This window comes from Colletotrichum destructivum, chromosome 2, assembly GCF_034447905.1.
Source record: "Colletotrichum destructivum chromosome 2, complete sequence".
NCBI classification, from domain to species: Eukaryota; Fungi; Ascomycota; class Sordariomycetes; order Glomerellales; family Glomerellaceae; genus Colletotrichum; species Colletotrichum destructivum.
Window position 1 is genome coordinate 1,930,106 of NC_085897.1, and position 10,072 is coordinate 1,940,177.

At 55.0% G+C, this 10,072-nt stretch overlaps 4 protein-coding genes across 4 annotated transcripts; 1 reads left to right on the forward strand and 3 right to left on the reverse strand.

Annotated features, from left to right (window-relative positions):
- Positions 1-73: 73 nt before the first annotated feature.
- Positions 74-2,718, reverse strand: CDEST_02797 (Putative peptidase S9, prolyl oligopeptidase, catalytic domain, six-bladed beta-propeller, TolB). Its single transcript, XM_062918956.1, has 5 exons — positions 2,501-2,718; positions 2,179-2,381; positions 753-2,116; positions 382-701; positions 74-304 (listed from the first exon to the last, which is right to left on the reverse strand). The coding sequence occupies exons 1-5, from the start codon at positions 2,603-2,605 to the stop codon at positions 200-202; spliced, it is 2,097 nt and encodes a 698-aa protein (XP_062775007.1). The 5' UTR covers positions 2,606-2,718; the 3' UTR covers positions 74-199.
- Positions 2,719-3,857: 1,139 nt separating this feature from the next.
- On the reverse strand, positions 3,858-4,442 carry CDEST_02798 (uncharacterized protein; the record flags this gene model as incomplete). The annotated part of the gene is made up of 2 exons (XM_062918957.1): positions 3,858-4,073; positions 4,125-4,442. The coding sequence occupies 2 exons, from the start codon at positions 4,440-4,442 to the stop codon at positions 3,858-3,860; spliced, it is 534 nt and encodes a 177-aa protein (XP_062775008.1).
- Positions 4,443-5,826: 1,384 nt separating this feature from the next.
- On the forward strand, positions 5,827-6,964 carry CDEST_02799 (uncharacterized protein). The gene has a single exon (XM_062918958.1). The coding sequence runs from the start codon at positions 6,263-6,265 to the stop codon at positions 6,923-6,925; it is 663 nt and encodes a 220-aa protein (XP_062775009.1). The 5' UTR covers positions 5,827-6,262; the 3' UTR covers positions 6,926-6,964.
- A 1-nt stretch (position 6,965) lies between these two features.
- CDEST_02800 (Putative glycosyl hydrolase, family 13, catalytic domain, alpha-amylase, Alpha-amylase, domain C) lies at positions 6,966-9,925 on the reverse strand. Its single transcript, XM_062918959.1, has 2 exons — positions 8,947-9,925; positions 6,966-8,876 (listed from the first exon to the last, which is right to left on the reverse strand). Exons 1-2 carry the CDS (start codon positions 9,243-9,245, stop codon positions 7,430-7,432), a joined length of 1,746 nt encoding a protein of 581 aa, XP_062775010.1. The 5' UTR covers positions 9,246-9,925; the 3' UTR covers positions 6,966-7,429.
- Between the last annotated feature and the right edge of the window lie 147 nt (positions 9,926-10,072).

Consider the following 10,072-nt stretch of genomic DNA (forward strand, 5'->3'; position numbering starts at 1 on the left):
CATTCATTCATATTTCCTGCATGATAAAAGCCCAACTTTACATCGGCTCTACAGAATGAGGCTACTGTTTTAAAAGGCACAACAATTTTATTTTCTCCATACTTTTGGCCAGCAAAAGAATTAGGAAAATGGCATCTCTCTAGACAACGCGGCAATTGGGCTGACAAGCGGCCATTGGCCTTACCAGTCTTACCTTTCTTTATCTAACAGCCAGTTTTCCAGACTTATCAATGCCCGTGTACTTGTTTATCCAGTTCAGAACCTCCCTGTGCCAGACAAGCGAGTTCTCGGGTTTCAACACCCACTACAGACAGACATGTCAGCATTCGGATATTGAAAGAGAAGCAGAGATGTCATCATCGCATGACATTGAGCACTTACATGGTTTTCATCGGGGAACATCAACAGTTTGCTGGGCACCCCACGGGCTTGAAGAACATTGAACATGGCCAGACCTTCCGAGATGGGCAACCTGTAGTCCAGCTCGTTGTGAATGACCAACTGAGGTGTCGACCACTGATCAAGATGGTGGGCAGGATCCCATCTCTCGTAGCCCTCGCGGTTTTCCCAGAGAGGGCCGCCGAAGTCATGCAGAGGGAAGAAGAGCTCCTCAGTGGACCACTGGTTGAGCGTCGAAAACACGCCGTCATGGCACACCAATGCCTTGAACTTCCTTCCAAGCTCGTGACCTTGGATCCAGTCTATGCAGTATTAGCATTGGAAATGGCAGGTTGGGCGACGTGCCGACTCACTGATCATGTAGCCTCCGTAGGAAGCGCCCAGAGCGACGGCGTTGCCTGAGTCAATGTAGGGGATGTTCTTCTCAATGTGGTCAAAACACTTGACCAGGTCGACGTACGGGCGGCCACCCCACTCGTTCTGTATGTTGTCTGTATGCTGCTGTCCGTAGCCAGTGCTTCCCGTCGGGTTGGGCATGACCGCAATGTAGCCCTGCTCCGCGAAGATGGCCGGGTTCCACCGGGTGCTCCAGCTGTCCATCCACGCGGCCTGTGGTCCTCCGTGGATAAGGAAAGCAAGAGGGTACTTCTTGTTCTCGTCAAAGTCCGAAGGTTTCACCACCAGGGCATGTACGTCGTATCCCTCTGCTCCCTTGAACCAAAACTCGTCGCACTGGGAACTGGAAAGGCCGAAAGACTTGCCATGCTTCGAGCTCGACGAGACAAGATCCGTCTTCTTGCTGGCCGGGTCTAAAACCCAGTAAGCCGAATTTTCGACTCGGGATGATGTGCTGATGAAAAGCTTATCTCCATCGTCCCCCAGAAGCTTTGCTTCAATGACAGACCCCTCCTCATAGACCGCTGCTGGCAAGTCTATCGCTTCGTGAGGTGATGAGGGAAGCTTCCAAAGCTTTGCTCGACCGTGCTCTTCTGCAGAGACGTAGATCTCCGAATCGTCCTTGCTCCAAGTAATCCACTCGGGTCGTGCGTCCCACCCGCCAGCGCCGTCGTCCGTCTGGTAGAACTCTTGCACGCTTGCAAGATCGAAAACGTTTGGGACCAGCATGAGCCTTGGCTTGTCCGTCTCGTACTGATCACTCTTCATCCGGGTGAAAACAACCTTCTTCCCATCCCTGGAGAAAACGGGCGCTGCCGAGTATCCGCGCAACTTACTTGTCTTAACAAGCTGCGGCACTGGCGGCTTTGTCTCCGTGAAAGCCTTCAAAGGAACGAAGTAGAGGTCCGTTTTCGTGTATATTGCGGGGGAGATCTCGGGGTCCCGTGCAACAAACACAATGCCATTCTTGCCGATGTCAAAGTCACCTGCGCCGCCAAAGGGGGGGACCGGGGACTGCAGCTTCGATCCCTCGAGAGCGTTGACCAAGCCTGGATGCTCCAGTTTGTACGTCTTGTCATCCTTCCGGAGAAGACCATACCAGATAGAGTTCTGGTTTTCGGAAATCCAGGTGTCCCAGTGTCTGACAAATAAGCTCGAGTAGATCTTCCCGGTTGTGTGTTGCTTCTTCTCGGCGGCGGGGTTATACATGGAGCCCTCGGGGGTTGTCAAGACACACACGGCGATGGCGACTTCATTGTCCGACAATCGTTTTACTTTGAGGCTCGACAGGCTACCTTCGAAATGGCGAATTTCGGTCACTCTGTCGTCGTTATTGTCGTCAGTACTTGACTTGGAGTGCCCAGGCGAGAGCGGGGAGCCTACACTGATGGTTTGGTAATGTCTCCCAATAATAGACTAGTGGTTCCCTTATCACCAGTCCTCAGAAGAAGAATCTCCCGGTCTGAGATCCATGTCGCATCCCCGTAAGAAGCTTCCTCGTAGAGAAGGGCGGAGTGGCCGCTCTCGACGTCGAGAACTCGGGTCTGGGACGTCTTGCGGTGGGAGTCGAAAGAGTAGGTCGAAACCTGGTTCCAGTCAATGCGCGTTCACAGCTTCCAATTGATCGTCGCCCCGTCGTCGCCGAGGCTCATGGAAGAATAGATTTGAAGGCAGGCAAGCTCGAGATTGTACGTGTAATACTTACGGTATACAGCACCTTGGTGCCGGCGGGGTTGGGAATGCCAGGAGACCTGCGTGGGGCAGAGAGCAGAACCTCTGGAGTGAACTTGGAGGCCTGAATTGTCATCATGAGGAGCTGCGGCAGGTATTGCGGCACTGAAACTTGATTATACAGCTATAAACTGGGTGAGATTGAGAGCAAGAAAGCTGGGCGGGAATGCTGCCGTAGATGTAGGTATGTCGGTTAACAGCAATCCCAATTCCAGCATGACGACCGGGGGACCGAACGTCTGTCTACCTACCTACCTTCCTAGGTGGGTGGCTTGGAGCTCGGTTGAAGAGCCCCGCACTAGCTACAAACGGGTTAGCAATGGCTGTCTGAGGCCAGCAGGGTTCTCGGTCCTTGCTTAGGCGTTAGACAGGATCAGGCCTCCTCGATCGTCCCGTCGGCTCCGAAACCAATGGACGCAACAGGTCTGTGGGAGTGGAGTGGGGAGAGAAGGCGGACAGCCCACGCCAAGCACCTCGAAAAGAAGCTTCATCGAGCGGCTACACAGGGGGGTCTAGTGGCGCGTTATGCAAGGGCGTAGTTGTTGATGTGGCTTTTTACGTAGCTTGGTTCAGCACACTGCTGAGGGGCTCGTTGGAAGGATTTATCTCTAATAGGTGGCTTTCGTGACCTGATAGGGAAACTTTTTGATCACATTCTGCCAATGCCGAATGTCTCTTAAGGTGTCCGGCAAGACTCGTCAATCGATTCGGGGGCAGGTTCTGCTCTCGGCGTACTAGCATGACAGGCTCAGGGACGCAAAAGTTCGTCTCCACCAGGGACTTTTGCAGCGTCTCGATGCAGAAGTGCCCGCGAGTGACCGCAACCTCGGTCACATTGTGTATGATCCTGGCCATCTCGAGTCGCGTGCCTTGGGTGAGGTACAGCATTGGTTCCAACAAGATGGATCAAGAAGAAAAGTGTTGCCAAATCATTAAACAGGGTGGGAATGTAGTTAAATTCTCCATTGGGTATCGTTGTTTTCCAGAACTCCTCAACTCCTCCAGTCTTCGCCGCTATGTACGATGCTCCATCGGCCACTGGTTTGTCCCCGGATAATGATGCGAGAAGCGCACTAACGCGCGACGGTCTCTGAGTCAACGACGTACGACTCCTTTGCAGGCCCGCAATGCCGGTAAGTCAACTCGGCGAAAGTGTTCATCGACACGAAACCCCAAGATCATCATGGCGGTGCCTAAGAGAGGTACACACTCTCCCAGAAGTTGGTCGTAAATCGTTAGGGGGGGGGGGGGAAGTATGTGAGCAGGACCGCGTCGTGGCAGACTGACCGCCCAAATCCGCAAGTAATGGCAAGTAACGTTGCTGGGCTTGTTCACTTGCGTCCGGCTCCGAAATTGATGCGCTTCTTATTCGGGGCCTGGGAGTCATGGTCGCTGTCTTCCTCGTTCTGCTTCTTGTTCTTCTTGCCCGACTTCGAGGCCGTCGCCGACGTTGGCGTGGCATGGTTGGAGCTAGGGCCCTCCTTAAAAGACGTGGACATGGGCGTGGGCGCATGCGATGCTGGAGTCGAACCGGGAGTCGTGGCTTCCTGCGGCAGAGGTCAGCTAAAACCGAGGGGACAGGAAATGAAATGACGCACACTGCCAGGACGGTACGAGACTGAGGACCGCGAGAAGACGCGGTTCTGCTCTGTAGCACCAGCCTTGCGACGCTGAGCGGCAGCGCCCGTGCCCTTGATGTAGTTGTCGAAGCCGGCGATGATATTTCCGTTCGGGGTACTCTCGAGATATGCCGTCTCCTTCTGCTCGATGTCGGCCTCGATATTGGCGAGCTTCCTGGCAATGGCAGCTCTCTTATCCAGCATTTGCCTCAGCCGAGCCTGTTCCTCCCTGTACATCTGCATCGTGGGCGCCGGCTGCGTTGCCGTGCTGGCGGTGTTTGGCTGGTTCTCGCCCATGGTATGGGAGTAGATTTTTACAAATGATAGGGTCAGTGAGGATGTATTTGCCGTGGTGATCTGGCGATGATGGCGCTGGATGCGGCGCGGTCGATCGAGGGGTGGTCGCGACAGGAAAGATTGCCTGGGTTGTCGCGTTGGGGGCTTCCAGCGGTTCAGAAAACGACGCTTTGGCGCAGATGGTCGGTCACCTCGGCATTGGCCCATGCTCATTGGCTGGTCCAATTCATACAGGATCAATATCGCTTAGTCAGATTCGCGAGCGTCCCACAGGCTAACAGCTAGGTACTGACCATGTACCGCAGCAACGGCACTACCCCTGATAGGACTGGTGGAAGTGGCTTAACGGGGCTGGTAGGGGGGCAGTTCATCGGACCTGATCCTTTGCTCGACATCTCACTCAGCACTATTTCCATAGCCCTATGGCACCCTGCCTTATTTGTTCTCTTTTGACATCTAATCTTCTGAGCACTCGTGTTTGTCATGCTCTCCTAAAATTAACATTATTCCTAGCCCCGTTCAACTCCAGGCTATGCCCCCGAGGGCCCATGGTTCCCCTTCACTCCCCAGTTTTAATGGTCGTCGTCTGAGGCGCATGAACCAAGACGGATCATCATCTCTACGACTGTCTATTTGCAACATCACACGAGCCGCTCATCATCAGCTTCTAGGTTTGCCCCCGGCTCTAGGGGGGGAGCGCATGGTAAAGAGACAGGCTGACAGCCGGTCACGTCCAAAGAAAACCAGCCCAATGTTTCGAAATGTGGTCGGGTGCTGTGATGACTCTGGCAACTTGGTTCCCTTAGACAGTGCACTCGACGAATGGTGACCTTGCAAAAGGCAAACGGGGATAATCAGCCAACTCTGTCAAGCACTCAGCCGCCCTTCCGGCACCAACGGCGCCCTCACATGGCCCTCCTCTCCGGCTCGGAGAAGGGATGAGGGGCAACAACATCAAGTCTCCGCACCATCAGCCGCGGCCCGCACCCAATCACTGGCGCGAAACCCACCCTTTTGACAGACGAACGGAGAGGCTTGGCCCCTGTTTCGTTTCACCACGGCCACCTCGCAGAGGCCGCGCCGATGCTCTGTGGCCAAGGGGTGCACCCGTCCCTCCTTTCCCCTCCCTCCCCTATCAAGGAATGCAGGTTGCCGCAGCATTTCTGCCAGAAAACCTTTACCATGCCCGACTATCCGGCAGAGCAAGGCCGTTCCATGTGGGGCAAATGCTGCAAGCCAACTGGGCGCAGGCGCTTGCACGATGTAATGTAGACGGAGTGATCACCACTTATTCTTGAAAGGAGTAAGTAAGGGGGGCCGGCTGGCATCAAGGCACTGGCTCCTGCGTTCGACTAAAGAATTCCAACACGGCACCACCGTTGACAAACGCATGAGCACCAATTGGCGACCAGCCTTGCTACCCTTAGCACCTTACCTAGGTACCTAGTGAGCCGTGAAGAAATGATGCTGTGCTCAGGGGCCCTGGTCCTTGACGATCATCCTTCGGTCAAAAAACCGCCAAAAAGAGACAAACACATCCTCCTCTTTGCTGATTCTCTCGTCAGTTCGCTTTTTGTCTGACTGTGTCACTCGCGCCGAGCCACCTACGATCCTTCCCACTCGTCGCTGGCTTCGCCTGCCCTCTTGGCCTTCTTTCTTGTTTGTTTCCGTCGCCTGCTTCTCTTATACAAGAGGCCCCTTCGTTTCTCTTCCTATCATCAAGTCCACGATCAACGTCAACGTACTCCATCCTTCATCCACAGCGTCTGCATAGCCCCTTAAACCGCATCGACTAAACGTCTCCGATTCCATCACATAAAATGATGCTCGCCGGCTTCCTCCCCGTATCCCTCCTCGCCGGTCTGGCCCTCGCCTCGCCAATTCTCAGTGTCCGCAACAACAACGCGACAGCCATCATCGCTGCCGTCGCACCCAAGTCGGTATCCTGCGACGGTGTGAAGGACTTCCCCGAGGAGTGTGCCACTGCAGGCCATGCGGCCAATTACCTCCCTCAGGCCCTCCAAAAGTATGGTATCTACCGCCCCGGCGAGATCGCCGGCGTCCTGAGTCTCATGGCCTTCGAGACTGGCGACTTCAGGTACAACCGTAACCACTTCCCTGCGCCCGGCCGCCCCGGTCAGGGCACGCGCAACCTGCAGATGCCAAAGTACAATCTGATGTACGCCCTCGACATTCCCGAGCTCAAGGACAAGGCCACCGAGATCGCCGCCGGTGTCACCGACGGTGCGAGCCTGTCCGACGACAAGAAGAATGCCATCCTCGACCTCGTCCTCCCCGACGACTACACCTGGGGCTCGGCTGCTTGGTTCCTGTCGACCCAGTGTGACCAGGATGTACGTGATGGCCTCGCGGCCGGCACCGTAAAGGGCTTCACTCTCTACATGGAATGTATCGGCACCTCGGGCACCGAGGACCGCGTTGAGTACTGGACGAGGGCCAAGGCTGCTTTCAACATGGCATAGATGGGTACTAGGCTGGTCTCCGTGCCATCCTACACAACTTTATGTACACACGGGTTACTTTGGATCGCATAATAGGGCAGGGGTGTTTGGAGAATGCATCGATTTTATTTTTATTCATTCAAAGGAAACACTGGCAGTTGCAGAGTGAATCAATGCTACAAGCGTAGCTCCCACATGTGCGGTCTTCCCATGTTCAACCCGTAGTGATAAAATATGTACGCTCCAAGGTGGGTGTGCGAGGGTATATGATGTTGCGCCTCGACATTTCAGACACACCCACCTCTCAGAGCAAAGAAGAGAACCCCCTCACCTCGAGTTTTCAACCAGTCACACTCGATTACAGAATAAGTCCATTGCCGAAACAAAGACGAGGAGGGTTGGAAACATCCGGGCACCAGAATGCTCCAAGCAAATGAAGATGCCGAAAAGAAAAAGTCGCAATAGTTGCAGTTGTCTGATGTTGGTTGTTGTCGGTTGTTGTTAGTTGTTCTTGTTCTCGCATTGCTAGTACGTCGTTCCCTGTTTGTTCTCCAAAACTGTGGACACGTTGACACGCACGGTTACTGCAGGGACTTTCAGGCAAGGTGACGAAGTGATGTTATTAAATCGTCCTATAAAATCTACGTTAAAATCGGTACTCTCAAAAGCGAGGCGGGTTGTGGAATATTGGACAGCACTCGTGGTAGGAGAGGGCTTGCGACGGGCAGAGGAGGGAGGGGGAGGGGGAGGAGGCTTGCCTATGCCGCCGGTGCAGATACCGGTCCCCATTACCCTCTCGGCCGGAACAAAAACGAGCGGCTCCCCGCTTCCACTCTCCGCCTTAAGCGTGCCGCTTCCATCCGTCACGTACGGACGACACTTGACGACCTCGAGGATCAACTTGCACGGTTGGAACCCAGTTTGGTCACGACTGAGTTGCACGCTGAATGTGCGGTTGCTCCCGACGTTGGAGTAGACGCTCACGACCTGGTTGTCGTCGAACCCTTTGCGCATTGCGATGACGTGAGGGTCGGTGAAGACCGGCAGCGACTTGTAGTAGAGGTAACCGCCGTCGAGCGCCGCCATCTTGGACCGCAGCGCCACGAACTTAGACACCCATCGATACAGCTCCGACTGCGTGTCGTAGCCAGACAGCCACAGGGCCTCGCGGTTGTGGGGGACATCGGCGCCGGTGTATCCCTGCTCCAGACCCTGGTAGATGATGGGGATGCCGTCCATGAGCAGGGTGAAAGTCAGCGCGTTCTTGAGAAGGGTGCGATCGCCGGTGTGACTCAGGAAGCGCGGTTGGTCGTGATTCTCGAGGAAGCCGCCGTAGAGCGTCAAGTCGCGGGCGGCCTCAACGAGCTGCTTAATGCCGTTGGAGAGGTTCCATATGCTCCCCTGCGTCGATTGGAAGGCTTGGGTGACCCAGTAGTAGACCGGATAGTTCAGGAGGCCGCTCATGACGTCCTGGTAGGGGACGACATAGACCGGGTCGCCATGGAGGACCTCGCCCATCGCGAACACCCCCGCCGAGGCCTCAAAGGGCGGCCAGAATTCCTTCTCGACGTGCTTGGCGCTGTCGAGACGCAGACCGTCGAACTTGTACTTGCGTACGACCCGCTTGATCCACGCGTTGAAGACCTGCCGCACGCGCGGGTCTTCGGTGCGCAGGTCCGGTAGTGCGACGTCGTTGCTACCCTGCCAGCACTTTTCGACCGATTCCTGGATTGCGTAGTCGATAACACACGGGGGACGGTGGTAGAGTGAGGCATTGGAGAAGGGGCGGTAGATGGAGTAGTCGACCGAGTCCCTAGACCCGTGCCAAGCCATGTGGTTTGTGACTACATCGGCCATGAGGTACATGCCACGGGCGTGCAGGGCGTCGGCAAGGGCAACGAGGTCCTCGGCAGTGCCAAAGAGTGGATTGAGTTCCCATATGTCCTGGGCCCAGTAGCCGTGGTACGAATCACTGTGTTTGTGTTAGCCTCGTTTCTCGTCTCGGCCGAACCTTCCAGAGGAAGGGAAAGGGGAAAACTCACCCGTCGCGGGAATTTCCCATGATGTTCTTGACAAATGGGGAAATCCACACGGCCGTTGCACCAAGACCCTGGATGTAGTCGAGCTTCTGGACGATGCCCTTCCACGTTCCACCGCAGTAGGTAGCCTCGGCGGTGCTGCAAGGCGCCGTCGTTGACCCGTCCGTCCGCGCAAATCGGTCCGTCATGACCTGGTAGATGGTCTGGGACCGCCACTCCGCGGCGCTCAGGGCCGAAACCGAGAGACCGTGAAATAGGGCGGCCGCCGCCGTCAGAAGGGGCCACGCCGTGGGTGACTTCATCGTCTCGCTCCGTATGTACCGTTGCCTCGTCTTGAGAGAGTGACCGAAGGGAATAGAAAGGAACTAAAACAAAAGAAGAAAAGAAACAACAAACAATAACAGAAAAGAGAAAAGAGAAGGTACGAAACAAGTTGAGTTCGTAAGAAAGTTGTGAAGAGAAGAGGACCTTGCGAAACGGGGACGTCGTGGAGTCGTGAACTTATATGCTGCCAGTTCTGGTCGTCGGCTTTTGGCCCTCTTCCAAAACGGGTAAAAAGTCACAAACGGAAAGCAACCCAAATAGAGTTTCGCAGCTTGCAGTCGAGATTAAGGAGGCAATCCCATTGCTCTACGGGTAGCAGTAACGGGCTTATGCGAGGTCCCTCTCTCCTGGGATGTTCACTCGCCGACCAGAGCAGGGAAACCCTGGAGCATTCGTCCCAGGGTGGATTGACTTGACTCCAAAGGGCGCGGCTTGGGCTTGGTTGCGGTGTCTTGGGAGGAGCTTGTGAAGCTTAAAAGAGTATATGAAATGAGATGTGGCTGGATTGGGTAAAAGCTGGGTGGATGCGAGATAGTAAGGTTGTGTGTGTGCAAGTTTTGACCTTTGCCAGTGGGTTGGATGCAGATGTAGTTGGGAGCTTTATTGAGAACCACCCGAACGCAGTGTTGGTTGTTATTCACCCCTTTCGACTGGGTACCCGCAAAACGGTCAGGAACCAGGAACCAGAGAAGGGAAGCACGCTGTCATTTAACATGTCGATTAGGCAAGCGCTAGGTTCAAGGGTTGATCCTCCGTGTGGTCTGTCCTCTTCGAATTATCAACAACTTGTCGAGAGGGCAAGTCC